The sequence below is a fragment of the Dasypus novemcinctus genome, chromosome 5 (assembly GCF_030445035.2).
Source record: "Dasypus novemcinctus isolate mDasNov1 chromosome 5, mDasNov1.1.hap2, whole genome shotgun sequence".
NCBI lineage: Eukaryota > Metazoa > Chordata > Mammalia > Cingulata > Dasypodidae > Dasypus > Dasypus novemcinctus.
The window spans coordinates 164660448-164681034 of NC_080677.1; the positions used below are offsets into that span (position 1 = coordinate 164660448).

The 20587-nt window shown below is 42.0% G+C and overlaps 1 protein-coding gene across 3 annotated transcripts in view; it reads right to left on the minus strand.

Annotated features, from left to right (window-relative positions):
• The window catches only part of MALRD1 (MAM and LDL receptor class A domain containing 1), a 688615-nt gene that overhangs the window by 115452 nt on the left and 552576 nt on the right, over window positions 1–20587 (minus strand). For all 3 annotated transcript variants that reach the window (XM_058297890.1, XM_058297888.1, XM_058297889.1), the window contains one exon: window positions 20040–20241. In XM_058297890.1, coding sequence (XP_058153873.1) covers window positions 20040–20241 — 202 coding nt within the window. The remainder of the gene's footprint in view (window positions 1–20039; window positions 20242–20587) is intronic.

The following is a 20587-nucleotide window of genomic DNA, read 5'->3' on the forward strand; positions in this document are numbered from 1 at the left end:
GGCCCAAACTCCAGTCCATTCTGCACTTGGCAGGCCGTGGCATCCCGCCATTTGTCTCCCCACGGACGTTGAGTTTTATTGTTCATTTATGTTCCGAAAGAAGTTGAGCCATCTTTGCTCATAGCAATATAAATTATTTCATTCTGATAATATACGGTGAAATTCAATGAAACCTTTCAGCAAAAGCCTAAAATGCCCAAGGATAATCTGATAGATTTTTATCTTTATGATTAAAATGTTTAGTGGAAGCAGGAATGATTGTTGGCTTTAAAGGGAAAAACATTAAACACAAGGAAATTTGGTTTTAAAAAGGCAGAAATTTTGCTGTTGTCCAATATTGCCATACTACATGCATTGATAAGAAAATCCTCATTGGAAAATAAAACATGTAGTTATAAGTTGGTAATCACTTTTCTCTAGGACCTATATCAATTAACAATATTCAAAAAATCACAAAGTGCTAAGGCAGAAAGAAGAGTATAATTTTTGAAACTGCAATTTATAAGAAATCAAAGTTCAAGGTTATTTTTCATTAAAACATTGTTTATATTTTCATCAGGACTTCTTAAAGTATAAAGACATTCCATTTATTTTTTAACTTGAAAATTAGTCATCTCTAGAATGGAGTCATACAGGAATCCTTTTAATGTTATTTCATTTCATTACATTTGATAGCTTAAATAACCTTGGAAAGTTAGATGTGAATTCAATTTGACTAAAGAAAATAGGAATGTGGAGAGTCTGAGGAGAGACTGAAGAGAATCTGAGGAGAATCTGAGGAGAGTCTGAGGAGAAAGTTAGGAGCTGGTTTGCCTTGCCTGAGGGCCACACATGAGCGAAAAGTAGGAAGCCTAACAGACAAGACAAAAGGAAGGAACCCTAAAAGTTTCCAGAAGTTGGACCAAGGCGGAGCTGAGTATTTGAGAACAGATTCAAATACAAAGTGATAATAATTTTCAAAGTGAAGAGCTGCGCTAGCCACAATGAAAGCTAAAATAAAAATAAGGGAGAACTGACAGAAATCCAAAACCGATATAAACATACATCCAAGCATTTGTATCTGAATATATGTGCATCTGTGTAAATAGCATGTGTTTACACACACACACCCACTCTCAAGTTCAAATATACACACAGGCAGCTTCACGGAAACCAGGAAGCTGTTCTCTGGTGAGGCAAGGACTGGAGCAGAGAGGCTGGGCAGTGGGAGGTGGGAAGGGCAAGCAAGGGAGTGCGTGAGACCGGGATGGGTGCCGATGTCCTGTTGTCAGCGTCCTCTCGTCCCCAAGCCCCTCTCCCCCCAGCCAAGACAATGGGTGTGGACTTGAACAGAAGTCAGGAACATATTTTCCATGAGGGAAGATCAAGAGCTGAAGAAACAGGATGTAGTAAGGGACCCTACAGGAGTGATCGCTTTCACTCAACATCTGTATCTGCCACAATTCCAGAGGATTCCTTCCTAACCCAAAATAGTGATACCATTGAAATGACTGAAATTGCAAAAATCAATGCATTGTCAGTCTTCTTGTAACCCCAAATAATCTAAAACTCATGCGAAGGAAGAAAAATACACACAAATACTTACTGTTAGGGTGGCTGCAGGTCATTTCCTTCTTGTCCTGAGGTCTGGGGCCCAGAGAGACCCCTGTGGACCACAGGTTCAGCCCGCCTTTGTCACTTCCAGATGCTGGGATAGTGTTTGGCCTGCCACGTGTGTTAGTCTGGCCTCTAGTATTTGCAGTGTTAGACCCAGTTCTGTATTTGGCCTAATTTAATGCTGTTATTCACTAATAGCTCTATCCCATATTTACTGCACCTTTAAGTCTCCTATTGCTGAAATTAGATTTCATTCACCTCTTATTTCACCCTTCTCATTGCTTCCTGTGTACTTTCACAAGAAAGAAGCCCTCATAGAAATCTGATGGACTTAACTCCACAGTCTCTATCTAGTATCCAAGCACTATGTGATCTGTGCCTGATCAGCCTCACCTATATTAGTGTTCTTCCCAGAAAATCCTAAGATTGCACAAGAAATAATGGATGCTTTGGATGAATCAAGTATTATACTCTTTGCTGGCTGGTGTAAGACCATTCAGAATCAGTCCTGTTTCTGGGAAAGCATTTACTAATAGATATTATGAGTTGTTGTTTAGGCACAAATCAATTATCAGGGCTTCCTGTCAGTAAAGAAGTCTTAGGATATATACATACATATATAATTGAAGGAAATTTTGGAGTTTTAGGCAATCAGTCTGGGATAGAATATTGTCCCATTTCATAATGTCCTAGGAAGGCCTAAGTGTCCTAGGAAGTTCTATATGTCCTAGAATGATCTACTTGTCCTAGTGAGGTCTACAATCCTTGGATAGTCTAAGTGTCCTAGGCAGGTCTATGTGTCCTAGGAGGTCTACATGTCATAGGATAATCTACAGGTCCCAGGAAGGTCTACATGTCGTAAGATGGACTGCGTGTCCTAAGAAGTCTATGTGTCCTAGGAAGTTCTACATGTCTAGGAAGTTCTACGTGTCCTAAGAAGGTCTATATGTACTAGGATGGTCTACCTGTCCTAGGAAGTTCTATGTGTCCTAGGATGGTCTATGTGTCCTAGGAAGCTCTACTTGTCCTAGGTTGGTCTACATGTCCTAGGAAGGTCTACATGTCCCAGGAAGGTTTATGTGTCCTAGGAAGGTCTTTGTGTCCTAGGAAGTTCTACATGTCCTAGGAAGTGCTATGTGTCCTAAGAAGGTCTATGTGTCCTAGGATGGTCTACGTGTCCTAGGAGGTCTACTTGTCCTACGAAGGTTTATGTATCCTAGGAAGGTCTTTGTGTCCTAGGAAGGTCTACCTGTTCTATGTGGACTATGTGTCCTAGGTTGGTCTATGTGTCCTAGGAGGCTTACCTGTCCTAGGAAGGTCTATATGTCTTAGGTAGGTCTATGTGTCCTAGGAAGATCTACCTGTCCTAGGAGGTCTATGTGTCCTAGGATGTTTACGTGTCCTAGGAGGTCTACCTGTCCTTGGAAGGTCTACTTGTCCTAGGAAGGCCTATGTGTCCTAGGATGGTCTATGTGTCCTAGGAAGGTCTACCTGTCCTAGGTTGGTCTATGTGTCCTAGGAAGGTCTACGTGTCCTAGGAAGGTCTATGTGCCCTAGGAAGGTCTATGTGTCCTAGGAAGGTCTAAGTGTCCTAGGAGATCTATGTGTTCTAGGAAGGTCTACGTGTCCTAGGAGATCTATGTTTCCTAGGAAGGTCTACATGTCTTAGGCAGGCCTAAATAACCTAGAAAAGTCTACATGCCTTCGGATGACTTACTTGTCTAGGAAGGTCAATGTGTCACAGAATATCCTACATGTTCTAGGAAAGCCAAATTAGAGAAAAGTCATCTTCAGAGTTGGGCAGCAGAGAAAACCATTCCATTGTGGGTTTCTCAGAAGAAAGGGTCCACCCAGGTCTCCTGACTCAACTATATCTACGACCTAAGCCAGTCACATCGTAGAATGAGCTGCATGTCCCAGGAAGACCATGTGGCTGTGGTAATATAGCTGTCATTTCACAGAGCGTCAACAGTAAAGCAAAGACAAACAAACTGGGTCCAGGTAATTGATAATATCTTTAGAGGATTATCATAAAGAGCCTACCTCAAGTTTGTATTAATAGGATTATGTGTGACACTATGATTTAAAATGTACACACTCTGTTTTTTGGACTAATTTCCTAATAGAAATAATTAGAAGTGATTATTTTCTATTGTGTTAGGTTATCTTGCCCCATTTAATAACGTGTTCTCAGAGATTGTTGGAGAGAGCAGGCCCACTCAAACACAAAAATGCGACTTAAAATGCATGCCTGTGAAAGTGCCCTAGAGTCACCAGCCAGCAAGCATTCATTACAGCACAGCCAGAAAGAGCAGGAGGGCAGCAGGGAGCTCTGGCTGTTCTGAATCTTGGACCACCCTTTGGTACCTTTTTCATCAAATCCTGGTCATTTCTCCAACATCGTGTTTCCTATTGTCAGCACATTCTCTCTTTCTTGAGTCAAACAATGCCTTTCCCTCCAATTCCAACTATTTCCACCAAGTGTAACCAGTCTTTTCTGGTATAACATACTTTGATGCCAATAAAATGCTGGCAGAAAAACTGGTCATTCTGATGAAGTCACTTGTGTTTCTATTTAAAAAAAAGTTCTTAAAACAGATTTTTTTAAAAGGTTAAGTAGCGTCCTTTTCTTATTCTACTTCTTAGGCAACAAGCAAACTTGTTTTCACAGAACCTGGATGTTATCCAGAAACAACATATGTGCTCCATGGAGCTAGGCGAACCTTAATCTAAGTAGAGTTCAATAGCCCAAGAGAGAAAACAAGAGCAGATTGCCCCTAGCTGTGAACAGCTGGAGTCTCTGGGACACACTGGCCTGGCAAGCCATTCATGAGTGGCTTCAAAAGTGGCTAGGAATTTAGGCATCGAATGGTGTTCCCATACGGTAGAGGGATTACTCAGTTACCAGACTGTTTCATACACATCAAATACTATCACACTCGTTTATATACACATCATAGTTTATACATGCATATATATTTACCTGTTAGTATAATGGGTAAATATAAATGAATATATGCTCAATCTCACTGTTTACATAAAATCATTCCTCTTTTAGGCAGAGTGTTGACACAGAGAGTCCTGCCTTATTTTCAGTTTTGGTTTGGGGCACCTGTCAAAATCTAGGCTTTGGAGCATCGCTCAAAACAGCAGTGAATTTCCCATGGCTGCATTTTGGATTTCTTAGCCCAAATTCAAGAAGATTCCTTCCAGCATGATGGCCAGAAGGAAACTGAATGAGACGCTCTGCTAGAGTGGTGGCGGCCAAGCTGGGAGTCCAGGCTTTGCTCCCTTGGACATGCCTGGGACGAGCTTTTCATGCCATTTTCTGGTTTTTGTGCTTTCCCTTAAATCTAATAGCTCTTCCAAGAGTAAAGAGGAATTGCCCCATGCTTTGACAAATGGTGAGGACTTTATGACCCGTGACAATAGATTTAAAGCCTAATATCATTCTATAAGTCAATAAGTGAATCATAATTGACTGATAATCCTTTTTACAGCTTTTTGCACATTCATCACTATTCATTTTTAAATGAGGCCAAAATTATAACAAAGATTTATGCTTTATAATCATACTTTGAATAATTTATCTGCAACTGCTATATTGTGTCTGATATAAAATAGACATCCACTCTGTATCACATACTTACTTGAAAGTAATTTTATGTTTTTCTCAAATAGTGTTAACGCTAAACAGATCACTCATTCTTACCAAATTTTAATAAACAATGTAAGGACAATGGAGACTTTTCAACGGGGAGGAACTAAAAACTACAGTAAACAGGCTACAAATATCACAAAAACCCTGTGAAGCACGACGGGAGAGCTGCAAGCCAGGTGAAGGGAATCTAGAAGAGAGAGGCTCCCTGTGGGGAGGCTCAAGGACGTGCTCACGAAGAAGGAGCTTTGTTGTGGCCTCAGAGGTGGAGAAGAAGGGCAGGGCAATCCAAGGCGGAGAAACTGTAGGACTGGAGACCTGGAGGTGGGAGTGTGGGGGCTTGACCTGAGGAGGACAGGAAGTCCTCTTTGAAGGGGTCATTTTATTGTCAGAGTGGGAGCAACACTCAAGAGGAAGACTTTTGCTTAGTAGGCAAGTGAGAGCCTATAAATTTTCCCTTTTCTTTGCAATTAGTACTGATTTATGTATTTGATTAATTTTCCTTTTGCTTGTTCTTTCTCCACCTGACGTCATTAGCGTGTAGAGAGTTTATTGCTCTGGTCAGCTGTATAATTTGGTCCACATGTTGCAGAACATCCTGGTTCTTTGATAGATGAGAAGGTGCGTGGCCATCCAGAGTGTGACATGGAAACGGAGTAACTCAGGAGGGTTGGACGTTTGGACCTGTGAGCTGGGCTTGGCAATGGCATGCTCCAGAGAGGACTGGGAAGTGTGAGGAAGTGAAACAGAGCCAGAGAAGACACACGAGGATGGCACGTGTGCAAGGGCAAGGTCAGCCAGTTCGCCCAACGATGCTGCCACTCTCTCTTTGTTCCCACTCAGTTTCAGGCTTGGATTCCAACACTTATTTTAGATTTGGGAGGCTAACCTGTAACCTTCCAGTATATTTAATTTCTGCTTAAATTATCCCAAGTAAGATTCTGTTGCTTTAACCAAAAACCCTTTCTGCTATTGTAGTGATTAAGAAAAGATGTGAGGTCTACCTTTCTGGAACTTACAAGAGGAGCTAAAAGCCTATTTTCATGATGGTGAACTAAAAATATCAGTTATGAGGCCATTACAGAGGCTCTGATGGGAAATAATGCGACCTTGAGCCAGAGTTTGGGTTGTAGACTTGAATTAAGGGGCAGAAAAGAAGCCCAATAACTACCAAACAGGATAAACTGAAAAAGAACCAAGCGTCGACACAGTAACAAACTGTCCAATGTCAAGGACAAGGAGAGAGTTCTGAAAGCTTCAAGAGGAGAGCAATGAATTACATACAAGGGAATCCGAGTAAGAATAAGTGCCAAATTCTCAGCAGAAAATATGAAGACAAAAAGGCAGTGGGACAAAATATCTAAAATGCTGAGAGAAAATGATTGCCAACCAATAATTTTATATCCAGCAAGACTTTTCTTTGAAATATGAAGATATTACAAGATAAATGAAAGCTGAGGGTGTAAGTTCATCACTATTTGACCTGCCCTACAAGCAATGCTGAAGGAAGCTCTTCATACTGACAGGAAAGAATGTTAGAAAGTGGTTCAAAGCAGCATGAAGAAACAAAGACCTCCAGTAAAGGTAACCATGTGGGCAATTATAAATGCCAGTGCTGGTGCATTTTATATTATTGTATTTAATTCCACTTCTTATTTCTTACACATTCTAAAATGCAAAAGGGTAAAACAATGTGAAATCTATGGGTTTGGAGAAACTATGTTTGAAGATATAATTTGTAATAAGTACAATAGGAAGGTGGGGGGACAGGAAGGTTCAGAAACAGTGTCTGTGTATACATGCAATAGTAACCTAAAGAAGGCTGGGGTAGCTATATTAATATCCAATAAAACAAACTGTGGCAGTTTGAGATTATTTATGAGTCTCCAAAAGAGAAAGATTATACTGTAGGTTAATCTATTCCTCTGGGTGTGATACCCTTTGATTGTATTAGGTTCAGCTGAGATGTCTTCGACTGAATTATGTGTTAAGATTAGGGCTTTGATTTGAACACATCGGTGAGGCATGACTTGGTTTGAGTCCCTGTCCCCTTGGTAGGCTGATATAAATGGACAGTCACTCAGGAAGACACATAGGAAGAGAGAGAGCTCTGTTATATTGGTTCTGGGACCCTGGAGAGAGATGAGCATTCACCTGAGAGTCTACAGCTGAGATTGGGAAGAAGCTGGGCCCAAGGGGACTTAATAGAAAGAGGACACCCAGAAAGGAGAGACCAGGCAGAGAAGCAACCATTTTGCTTCAACATGTGGCAACTGACTTTGGTGAGAAAACAACCTTGAGTTAGACTCTTATGGGCCCTGTAACTGTAAGCTTTTACCCCAAATTAATTCCCTTTTTAAAAGCCAACAAATTTCTGGTACTTTGCATCAGCATCCCTTTGGTAGACTAATACACAGACTTTAAGTGAAACGCTGTTATGTGGGTCAAAGAAGGTCACTATATATAATAAATGGGTCAATTCAACAGCAGACTCAACAACTATCAATATATACTCACCTCACAGCAAAGCCCAAAATACATGAAGCAAATACTGACAGATTTGAAGGGAGAAATAGAAAAATTACATGTTAATAGTAGGAGGTTTCAAAACACCACTTTCAGTAATGGATAGACTACCTAAAGGGAAGATCAATAAGGAAAGAGATGACTTGAATGATACTGTAAACCAAGTAGACCTAAGAGGTATATATAACTCTTCACCCAAAAACAGCAGAACACACATTCTTTTCTAGAGCTCATGGATTATTCTCCAGCATAGAGAATGGTCACAAAACAAGTCCCAATAAATTAAAATATATTAAAATCATACAACATATCTTTTTCCAACCACAATGGAATGAAGTTCAAAATCAATAATGGAAAGAGAAATGGAAACTTCACAAATATGTGGAAATGAAACAATGTACTCTTAAACAGCCAATGTTGTTAAAGAAGAAATCCCAACAGAAGTTAGGAAATATCTTGGAGTGAACGAAAATGAAAACATGACATACCAGAACTTATGGGAATTGGCAAAGGCAGTTCTGAGAGGGAAAATTAGAGCTCTAAAGCTTCCATTAAAAAAGAAGTAGGCTTGAAAATCAAAGACCTAACCTCAAACCTGGAAGATCTAGGAAAAGAAGAGTAAACTAAAGCCAAAGCAAGCAGAAAGAGGGAAATAACAAAGATTAGAGCAGAGATAAATGAAATAGAGTATGAAGAAAACAGTAGAGGATCAACAAAACCAAAAGTTGGTTTTTGAAAAGATCAATAAAATTGACAAACCTTTAGCTAGACTGACAAAGAAAAAAAAGAGAAAGGACACAAATAAGTAAAACAAAAAATAAAAGGGAGAGAGGATATTACTACTGGCCTCATAGAAATAATAAGGATTTTAAAAGGGTATTATGAAAAACTGTATGCTAACAAATTAGATAACCTAGGTTAAATGGATGAATTCCTAGAAATACATGAACACTTACACTGATATAAGAAGAATATTAACAGACCAATAATAAAGAGATTGAATCAGTAATCAAAGACCTCCCAACAAAGAAAAGCTCAAGACCAGAAGAACTGACACCATCCTCTCAAACTTTTCCAAAAAATTAAAGAGGGAGGAACACTCATTACTTCAGTCTATGAGGCCAATATCACCCTAATACCAAAATGAGATAAAGATAACATAGAAAGAAAACTAGAGGCCTGTATCCCTTATGAATATAGATGCAAAAATCCTTAACAAAATACTAGCAAACTGAATCCAGCAGCACATAAAAAGGATTCTACAGCATGATGAAGTGGGATTTATCTTAGGTATGCAAGGGTTGTTCAATATTAGAAAATCAATTAATGTAATATATCACATTAATAGAATGAAGGAAAAAACAAATAGTCATCTCAACTGATAGAAAAAATGCATCTGACAAAATACAGCAACCCTAGGAAACTTCCTAGAAATAGAAGGAAACTTCCTCAGCATGACAAAGGGCACAAATGAAAAACTCACTTCTCCATCATACTCAATGGCTAAAGACTGAAAGCTTTCCTTCTCAGATCAGGAACAATACCCACTGTATTGTTCGGGAACAATGCCTACTGTTACCACTGTTATTTAACATTGTACTGGAAGTTCTAGGCAGAGAAATTAGGCACAAAAAAGAAATAAAAGGCATCCAAATTGGAAAAGAAGAAGCAAAATTTTCCCTATTTGGACATGAACATATATACAGACATATTCATGAAAATCCATAACAAAGCTACTAGAACTAATAAATGAATTCAGCTAAGTGCTGGAATACAAAATCAACAAATAAAAACCAGTAATGTTTCTATACTCTAGTAATGAATAATATGAAGAGTAAATCAAGAAAAAAATCTATTACAATAGCAACTAAAATAATCAAATATCTAGATTTGAAAACAACAAACTTAGGTAAAAGAAATCAAGGAGGATCTAAATAAATGAAAGCACATTCTGTGTTCATGGATTTGAAGACTAAATATTGTTAGGATGTCAATTCTACACAAAGCAATTTACAGATTCAACACAATCCCAATAAAAATTCCAACAACCTTCTTTGAAGAAATTGAAAAGTCAATGTATTAGTCAGGGTTCTCTAGGGAAATAGAACCAACGAGAGATATCTGTCACTAGCATGCAATTTTATGAGTCTCTTATGTGATCGTGGGGATGCACAAGTCCAGGTTCCATAGGCAGGTTGCAGTCAGGGGCTCAGATGATAGTCTAATGAACGTTCTTGATACATTCTGGGAGACGTTTGCTGTCCAAAGATGAGCTGAGAAATTCTCACTCAATGCTGGAATCACTTCCCCTTTTAAGGCATTCAACTGGATAAAGCATCACTCATTGATGATGACCATCTCCCTGATTGGTGTAATTGTAATCAGCTATCTATGATTTACCACTGCAGTAAAGTCAATGGTGACTAAAGTCCATAAATGCCCTTGTATTACAGTTAGCCTGATGCTTGCTTGACTAAACAACTGGGCACAATTACCTGGCCGAGTTGACACATTAGCCTAACTATTACAGCCAATCATCAAATTTCTATGGAAAGATAAGGGGCCCCAAAAAGCCAAAGCCATCTTGAAAAAGCAGAACAAGGTTGGAGGACTCACACTTCTTATTTTGAGACTTATTACAAAACTATAGTAATCAAAACAACATGGTACTGGCACAAGGACAGACATATAGACCAATGGAATCAAATTGAGAGTTCAGAAATAATCCACCATATCTACGACCTACTGAGTTTTGACAAGAGGGCCAAGTCCACTCAATTGGGAAACAAAAGTCTCTTTAACAAATGATTCTGAGAAAATTAGTTATCCAAATGCAAAAAATAAAGGTGGACCCCTATGCATACCAAATGTAAAAATCAACTTAAACTGGATCAAAGATCTAAACCAAAAAAACCCCCACAACCATAGGAAAGCATCTTTAAGACCTTGTGCTAGACAATGGTTCCTTAGACTTTATACCCAAAGCACTAGAAATAAAAGAAAAAATGGATAAATGAGATCTCATCAAAAGTAAAAATGTTCATGAGTCAAAGGTCTTTATTATGGAAGTTGGAAGACAACATAGAGAATGAGAATGCAGTTAAATATTTGGAAGCCACATATCTGATGAAGGCTTAATATCCAGAACATATAAAGAAACTCTACAACTCAACAACCCAGTAAAAAATGGACAAATGATTAGAATAGACATTTCTCTGAAGAAAAATATACAAATGTCCAAAAAGCATTTTTTGATGGGAATGTAAAATAGCACAGCCGCTGTGGAAGACAGTTTGGTGGTTCCTCAGAAAGTGAAGGATAGAATGAGTAAATGACCTGGCAATTCCACTTCGATGAATACACCGAAAAGAAGTGAAAGCAGGAACTTGAACAGATACTTGCACAACGGTGTACACAGCAACAGTATTCACAATTGCTGAAAGATGTAAGCCACCCAAGTGTCCATCAACAGATGAACGGGTAAACAACATGTGGTGAATCCATGAGGTGGAGCATTACTCGGCCGTAAAAAGGAAGGAAGTCCTGAGGTATGCATCCACAAGGATGAGCCTCAAAGACAACCCGTTGAGTGACATGAGCCAGACACAAAAGGACAAATAGTGTATGATCTCACTAATATGAGATGATTAGTGTAAGCATATTCCTAGAGTCAGAATCTAGAATACAAGTTACCAGGGGCTGGACTGAATATAGGGTGTGAGGAGTTAATGCTTACGTTGTACAGAATTTTCACTGGGAAGCTGGAAAAGTTTTGGTAATGGCTGGTGGTGATGTAGCACATTGTGAATGTAATTAACAGCATTGCATTATATATGCAACTCTGTTGAAAGGGAAAATTACACACACACATGTATATATAACAGGAATAAAAATTTTTAAAAATCAAAACAAAACATAGGCATCTACTACCCAATCAGGGAGCCCTAATGCAAGCCATGGACTGTAGTTAACAGTACAATCATAATTATATTCTTCCTTCAGTTGTAACAAATGCACCACAGTAATGCAAGGAGGTATGCAGGAATGCTGAATTTTCTACATGATTTTTCTGTAAACCTACAATTACTCTAATATTTTTTTTAAAAATTTGAAATGTTTGTTTCAAAATGGATGGTTAGGAAAAGCTACAGAGACACTGAAAAGTTTATAGATTTCCTTGAGTTTCTCACAACCAAGAGACTTTTTGAGGCATTTCTTAACAACTGGGACAAAAGGCACAAATATCCATACGATGGGACAAGTGCTCACCAGCAATATTCTTGATTCGTAATGCTACATTAATGTGCTCTTCTCCACCCAGAACCAGCCTCAGATCCATGCCACTGCCCGGCTCCCAGGGAGGACGCGCCTGAGACTCGAGGGCCCTGCCTCCAACGGCGGGCGCACCCGGCGGGGCCGCCGGCACACCTGGGCTCCGGTGTCCTCCCACCTCCACTCGTAGGGACTTCGCTTGGGACCTTGAAACTGGCCAGGCTGGGAGTATTTTGCCCCACAGAAATAGGCAAATGCTACAGTTCTCGGCTTTTCTGTCTTATTTTTTTCTTTCTTATAGATTGTACACACAATCACACCCCTGAATAGTTTTCATAATCATTCACTACTGGCTCGAGAAATTACTTCTGTACCCTTGGTGCTGCCTGTTCATCAGACGGCATCACCTTAGAACCACAGCCCTGGAGCAGAAAAAGGCTTCTCCTGAGTTTCTAGCACTCCTGTGAACTCCCATGTTTGCATCGTAATCCCCACAGTTCCTTAAACAGCGAATTCCTGGGGAGCTGGGGGGTTGTTCCATTTATCTGGGTCCTCCCAGTCCAGGCTCTGACCAAGGACAGCACCCCCGGTTTGCAGGTGCTCCGGGGGGGAGGGTCTGCCTCTGCTTTCACCTGCTGCCCCAGCCCGAACCCCCTCCTGCCTCCTCGTTTGCTCTAAGTGCCTTTGAAACTGAGGAGGATGAAGCCTGGCAGAGATCACGAGTGCTTTCATCACAACAGCAGGGCTTGGGGGTGCACAGCTCTGCCAGCTTGCCCGGGGGTCCCGGCACCCCCGCCCGGCTGCAGACACATCTCCTCCTGGAGCCCATCTCTGCCTTCCCCTCTGCCCCGCCTCGCCCCTGCCTTCCGCTCTTCCCTCTCGTCCTGCCCCGCAGTGCCAGCAGCCTTGCCCTCACCCCTGTGGTCCACTTTCTGGTCCTGTCCACTGCCCAGCACTACGAGCTCAACAGGTGGCTCGGGAGGGACTTGAGTGGCCTCTTGGCCAACTCCTTGATGACGATGTTTGGCTCCACGGAGTTTAAATGATCTCCTGAAAAGCATGGCTGGACTTACCTCTCCAGATTTTAGTCCAGTTACCATCTTTCCACCCCTCGGTCCCACCATGTAGAGCCTGTTGGACAATTCACAAAAACCACTCTCTTTCCCTCTACCAAGGATTTGAGAACACGGCTATGGGTGGAGGTTGCTGGCGGATGTGGAGAGAAGTCCTGCAGACATCCAGCCACGATGATCTTTATTCAGTCCTATATAATTTCGGCATATTTATTCATCTACTCATGTGACGTATTCATTGAATCCCTGCTGGGTAGAACACCCCACTGAACAAAACAGCCCCACATTTCTCCCTTTAGCTTGCCCTCAGGAGATTACATGTCACTAGGAGTTGTTCCAGAGTAATACTTGCTGTTCAAGTCCAAAGTCAGGAAACAAGGATTGGGGTTCCCATCCTAGAAGGGAGAGCTGCTCTCCTCTAGCTGTGATGATCTCAGCAAGCAGAACTTGTAGCTTCCACTTCCCTCTGGGCTTCTTCAGAATTTCAATCCTTATTTTGTTTGGCACCTTGCTAGTCATATTAATCAGCCAAAGGGCCGCTGATGCAAAATACTAGAAATTGGTTGGTTTTTAAAAGGGTATTTATTTGGGGCAGGAGCTTATGGTTACCAGGTCATAAAGCATAATCTACTTCCCTCCCCAAAGTCTATTTTCATGTGTTGGATCAAGATGGCTGCTGACATCTGCTAGGGTTCAGGCTTCCTGGGCTCCTCTGGGCTCAGCTCCTCTGTTTCTTCCACAAGGTCAGCTGTAGACTATGAGGCTCTCTAGGCTTTGCCTCTCTCCACAGGGTCAGCTGTAGACTATCAGGTGAGCAGCTTTATCTCTCTCCCCAAGGCTCTAGCTTAAGACTTCAGCATCAAACTCCAACACCAAAACTCCAACAATAAAAGCCCTCAACCCTGTCCTTTGCCATATCTTTTAGCTGTGCGTCCCCACCCACCAAGGGGCGGGGACTCAACACCCTAATGATGTGGCCCAATCAAAGCCCTAATGATAACTTAATCACACCCAGGTACAGACCAGATTACAAACATAATCCATTATCTATTTTCGGAATTCATAACCATATCAAACTGCTGCACTAGTTGATGCCATTTTGTATTTACTGAGTCAAGATGAAAAGGATGCCCTAGGAAAATATTTCCTTTCTTTAGGATCTGCATTCACTCTCTGAAGATCTATTTTCTTTCTGTTCAATGAAAGGAATCTAGTTGGAGAAAAAAATGTTGTAATGTTAACTCCCTAAACTGGAGTTTTTTCAATATTTGAATACAGTGCAGCATCAGTTGCTTATTTGTTGTGCCTTTATATAATGAAGCATCACACTCAGCACATTTCAATTAGGACGTTTTGTAAGTAGAAGACTGGCTGTCTCAAGGTCACAGAGGAGTTATTCGTATGTTTTTCTAAATCATTCCTCATTTGCCTGAAATAGGTAACACAACACTTTTAGGAAAGGCACATTTCCTAAATCCTTATAATCTCCATTTCACGGATGAGGCAAGGACAGAGCTCATGAGTAGTAAGTGGCTTCATGGAGCGCTGAGGCCAGTTCTTGATGACGAAGCCCGCCATGTTCCCAGGCAGGTCATCTGCCGTCGTCACCCACTTCCCACCACCTGTGGCGCCCCTCCAGCCGTGCCCACTCCAGCCCTGGTCCACTCTGGCACACTCCTGGCTCTTTCAAATACTTTTTGCCTCTCCTGTAGTCTCAAAAGCAGCACTGGACTTCCAGTCTTGTAAGCTGTTTGCTCATCATGGAGACCAAGTCCATCCTCCCTGCTTCACACAACAGAAGAAAAAGAGAAAATGCCTTCAGCCTTGGAAACTTCACATGGCTAAAGAAAACAGGCTTGAGGACAAGAAATACATTCCTCAGCTGACTCAGATTTTCCAGAGATACTGCATTGCATCGAGGTTTTCTCCATTTATACAGTTCTGCCCTGGGAAATTTAAGTAGTTAAAGCCGGGGTTCTTGACCTGCTTCGTTCCCTGGACCCCTGTGTCAGTCAGGTGAAAACCACGGACCCCTTCTCAGAATGTAGCAGCGTCGGGTCTAACAACCACCATAATTTCCAAGTGCTGGATGAGCATAAGTGATTTTTCGAGATAAGCAACCACTGTAATGCGATATGAAATGAACACTACTGTCATTTATTGCATACATTTTTAAGTAAAGGAAATGCTGGATTTCAGTTAGAGGCCAGTTGAAAATAAAGATATGTTGATTTTTTTCAATCCAAGCTCACAGACCCCCTGAAATCTTTCCACGGATCCCTTGTTAAGAACCCCTGAACTAAAGAGACAGTAAAAAAGTAATAATGCAGAAAATAAAGGCTGGGAGGAGAATGCTCTCAGAGGAATGTCTTCTCCACAGAAAGAAAATAGGTAAGTTGGGTAAGAAATGCTGCTGTTCCCTGTTCCTGCCTATGATGTGGAGAACCGACTACCAACACCTGATGTGCGGTTACAACAGAGGTAAGAGTTGGCTATTTTACATCTAGGGATGTTATTCAGGACAAGAGAAAAACACTTCAATGTTAAACATACAAATTTTGGTGTCTTACTAGGAGATCTGGAGAAAATCCTCTGTCAGTTTTTCTGCCATAGTTCATTTAGGTCTAAAAAAAGATGAATAAAGCAAGAGGTTTTGAAGGCACAGAATTTTTCACCTTCTTTGAAGGCTGAATGAAGACGAACACACATAAGTGAAAACTGGAAAAATCTATTTAAACTTCAGTCTCTTCCTTTCGTCAATGAATATATATCATTACAGGTTCTGTATTAAAAGACTTTATCTGTATTTTTAAAACTATATTTCACTGGAAAACTGTCCAATTCTGGGCCTTTTCAATCAATAAAAGTAGAAAATTTTAAGAGAAGTTAATCAAAATTTGATCTATTTTAATTTTGGCATGCAAACATGCTTCCTTTATCCAGCTTTACTGGGAAATAAACTTTACCTTGCTCCAATGCTAACCCTTAAAAGATAATATTTATCAAATGTTTCTAAGGCGTAAATATATAATTGCATTTTTTTTCCTTCTTGGAAGACTTCAAAATTTCTTTATGTGTTTGTTGGCTGCTTTCTAGACATTTAATGCAATTGGAAGCAAAGTGCAGCTGACTCAGTCTTACACAGCATGCAGCTTTTATACTAACACAGGGACAGAAAAGCCAGACTCATAAATAGCAGACACTGCCTCACCCAGAGACTTTAACCAATCTGATGGTCCACGGTGCTGACAAGTGAAGGAAATACTGCACAAGCTGTTTTCACATTTCAGAGTTTCAAAGGGGTCTGCTGGGATTACTTGCAGCAATTGTGAAGAAACACAGAACACAGGGTCAAAGTCATAGAAGTAAACCATTCCATACTGTAGCTTCCCGTAGTAATTCCAAGACATAATGTTGACTGGACAAAAGCTAAAACAATGAGTGTCCTAAAATATTTGTTCTTAAGATGTATCATGACCTTCTAACTTTACCTTAGAAAGTAACACTATATTTTTCCAAATTACTAACAGTACAGTTTTTAGCAGACATTAAAAAATACAGGAAAAATACTGTAGCAGTTTGATATTATTGATGAATTCCAAGAAAGAAATATTGGATTATGTTTGTAAACTGATCTTTTCCTCTGGGCATATTAGATTATATTGGATTCAAGGTTTACTTGATTAGGTAATTATGTAAACCTCTTGTGCCAGTAGGGCGTTGAGTTCCCGCCCCTTGGTGGGTGGGGACTCACAGATAAAAGGCATGGCAAAGGACAGAGTTGAGGGTTTTTTTTATATTGGAGTTTTAATGTTGGAGTTTGATACTGAAGCTTTAAGCTGGAGCCCCAGGAAGTCAGCTCACAGAGGAAAGAGAAGCAAGATCCCTTAAGAGAGGAGCCCAGGAAGCCTGAACCCTCGCAGATGTCAGCAGCCATCTTGCTCCAAATAGACTTTGGTGAGGGAAGTAACTTATGCTTTATGGCCTGGTATCTGTAAGCTCCTATCCCAAATAAATACCTTTTATAAAAACCAACCAATTTCTGGTATTTTATATCAGCACCCTTTTGGCTGACTAATACAAATACCAAGAAAATAATTCTAAAAATCACCTCTATTTCCATTTCTTGGAGACAGTCATCATGTTTTGTATGTTCTTCCAGACCTACAGATAATCTGAATAAAATTGGCTTCCTAAACTCCTTGCCATTTGTCCACTTTTAACAATGCTTACGTCTTGCGTTGGCGACACCTTTCAATTTCAACCATATACGGTGGAGGCTGTCTATTCTACAAAGTAATTTTTTGATGGCTGCACCATCCACCCAGTGCTGCGCTGGCTTTTCCGTCACAGCACACAGACCCCAGCCGTGGGCACCAACCATTGCCCTGAAGGATGGAACTCCCCTGAAAGCTTTCTGCTTATCTTTGGCATTCTACTCCATCGTCAATTTCTGTGCACTGCAAATGCCACCTCATAAGTTCCGTGATGTCCCGTTTCTCCCCAAGTCTTCGGGGGGCCTGGGGGAGTGGCAGGTTTCTCTGGCGGCCTTGCCCTCTGCAGGGTGTCTGCACAGCCCGGCTTGAGAATGGCTGCTGAAGTCTGTGGTTCTCTGAAAGCACCTGCCTCAGTCCAAGGGGAGCCTTTTGCAGAAGTGGGGGATCAGTACATGGGGCTCTGGGGTGGCCACACCTAACGCAGAGCCATGAGGAGAAGGAAGCCACAGCTGCCCCCTGAAGACCTGACTGCAAGCAGCAGAGTCAGCTCCGTCACGCCGGCCCATCCTGGGGCGATCACATGCAGTGCTGGGGGTTATTGTTTGGAATAACAGTAACTTTTCAGCCCAGATTTTCCAGGCCTTGGGTTAAGCTCTGGGAATGAAGTAGGAAACCTCCTCTTGCTCTGAGACACTCACAAGTAGCGGGGGCTATAGCCATAAACCCCTACCTGTCTGTAGGTACAGGTAAGAGCTACACGGTCAGTGGGCTCCAGGCTGTGCTATAGGCTTGACGGGTCCTAAAGGGACCCCAGGAGAGCATCAGACCCTCGTCTGCCCAGCGTGGGTGCTCCTTCCTCCTGGCAATGGGGCCTTTCATGACAGAGAAGCATAGGCTTATGCACAGAAGTGGCCTCCTTGAGCCCTTCCCACCGCTGCCTCCGCAGGCTTTGGAACACCGTGCTATGTTAGGAACATGTGTCCCTAAGAGTTCCAGGAAAACGCAGGAAAGCCAAAGTGCCTTGTGTCACGTGAGCAGAAGGGGAAACGATTTTTAGTTACCTACAGGTTGCTGCACATCAGCATGAGCACAGAGGAGAGGGACTGTTGGGAAGAATGCAGATTCCCAAGGCAGGGGCAGGAGCCTTGCAAAGGGGACCTTCTAAGACCACTCGCCATCCTGCCATGGCAACGCCGATCTCAGAGCAGAAAGAGCCCAGGACGGGCCAGACGGCGGGGGCTTCTGTCCCCTCTGAGAACGTTGCTGGGATAGGACCCATCGCCCCTGCTGTCCTGGACAAACACGTGTGGTGCCTGGCACAACCAGGAGGTAAGGCAGGCCCACCTGGCTCCACTGCCCACCTGGGCCCTGGGGGCTTCTGGGGAGGGGGCGTCATGACAAGGTTTCTCTGTTCGAGGCCAAGGCTGTTGTACAGGTTGGGGTGTGAGCAAGTATAATATTGTACAGTGTGAGTGTGTGTGATGTGTACACTATTTCTTATCCAAACTTAGAAAATCCATCACTCAGAGCTCCGCTGAGAGTCATTAAAAAGAAAATAGATGTGAATTGTAAATCATCCCCAAGAGCCTGCCTGGGTCCCACCTGCTTGGGAGCCTCCCCTGATACCTCCAGACCATGGGGTGTCTATTCTCTGTGGTTCACGGCATGTGCTCACCTCTGTGGGGCAGAGATGGGGAGACAGGGGAGCCCTGACAGGAGCGGCCATCCCTCATCTCTCTGAGGCTGACCGGCCAGGACTGGGTCAAAGACAGGGAACAAATACATGTTCTGAATAGTGAAGAACGAACGTCTACTCGGTGTTTAATGCATAGCAACTATTTTATCAGTGATAGCAATAATCTTTACTCGCACTTGGTTCATTTAGAGCTTGATACTCTCCACTAGTGTCTGAGTGTCCTGAAGGGAAGAGGTCACACTCATGTTTATAGCACTCTTTTACAAGTGTATACTACACTTCAGAAATTCCATACATGCTTGTTGAAGGAGGAATAAATTAATGGGTAGAGTATCCTAGAATCAAGACTAAGAAGCAATAATTCTGCCTGTGTTGAGGGAATTCAGGGAGTTCTTCACAGGAGGGAAGGAAAGTATTCCCGTGTCTTATCTTTGGATAAGGCAAGAGAGAGCATTAGTTATTGTCAACAATGCCCTTCATTAAGGGTCCTGCAAGGAGACGCTTATCCAGGGTGATCAGGTGGGCCCTCAGGTCTTTACAAGAGAGGAAGAGGGAGGCTTAAGCCGACACAAAGGAAGGAGGCCAGGTCTTCATGGAGCCACGGCAAGCCAAAGATGGCCCGGAGCCCCGGGAAGCTGGAGCAGGCAGGGAAGGAGGGAGCTGGCCCTGCCACGCCTTGATTTAGACTTCTAGCCTCCACAACTGTGAGAGGACATGCCCCTGGGCCTTTAGAGCACCAGGTTTGTTGTCAATTGCCACAGTGACCACAGGACCACAAGGAAACTGAGCGATTAGGTGGGGGAGGAGGTGGAGTGAAGGGCTTGTGGGCAGAGAGAACACATGAGGTTTGGTCCAATATGAGTATTTAGTGCATGGGCAACAATGTCAGGAGATGAATTTGGAAAGGATTTTGGATTTGGAAAGAAATGCGATTCCTCAGAAATTCCCAACTCGTCCATATTTAAATATTAAACGCAACACCTTCTGAAGGAATCACTTACCTCCAGAGGCACATTCTGGGGTGAAGGAGATGTCATCAAGGGCAATAAAGATGTCCTTGGCCCCACCCAAATCAGCTTCAAATGCCACCTTGAAGGGACTGTGACTGGAGAGAGACACATGGCCATATGTCCACCCCGGTCCTTGGTTTCCAATCAGGGACCACACCAGGAGGTTTAGTCCAGATTCTTCAATAGTATACACCTAATAACAGAAAGAAAAACAGAAAAGAAGCAACTCTTCATTGTTTAGCTATTAGAGGCAAAAGGGTATCCAAATGTTTGGTTACGAAAAAAGAAATAGTTTCTAGCACATAACAGCTCAATGTTTTGCAATATTTTCCATCTTTACAGATTGTGCGTTATAAAAAAGCCTCTGAATATTTTATTTTCTTTGGTTGATTGGACCTCTGAGTGGTTTTGTTGTATCAATTTCTGCGTACCAAACTGGACATGATTAAAACCCATAACTCTCCTCCACATGTAAAAAGCTGAAGGAGACATGAAAACTAGAATTTCTCGATGCTACCAAACCTTGCCTATGTCAGTCT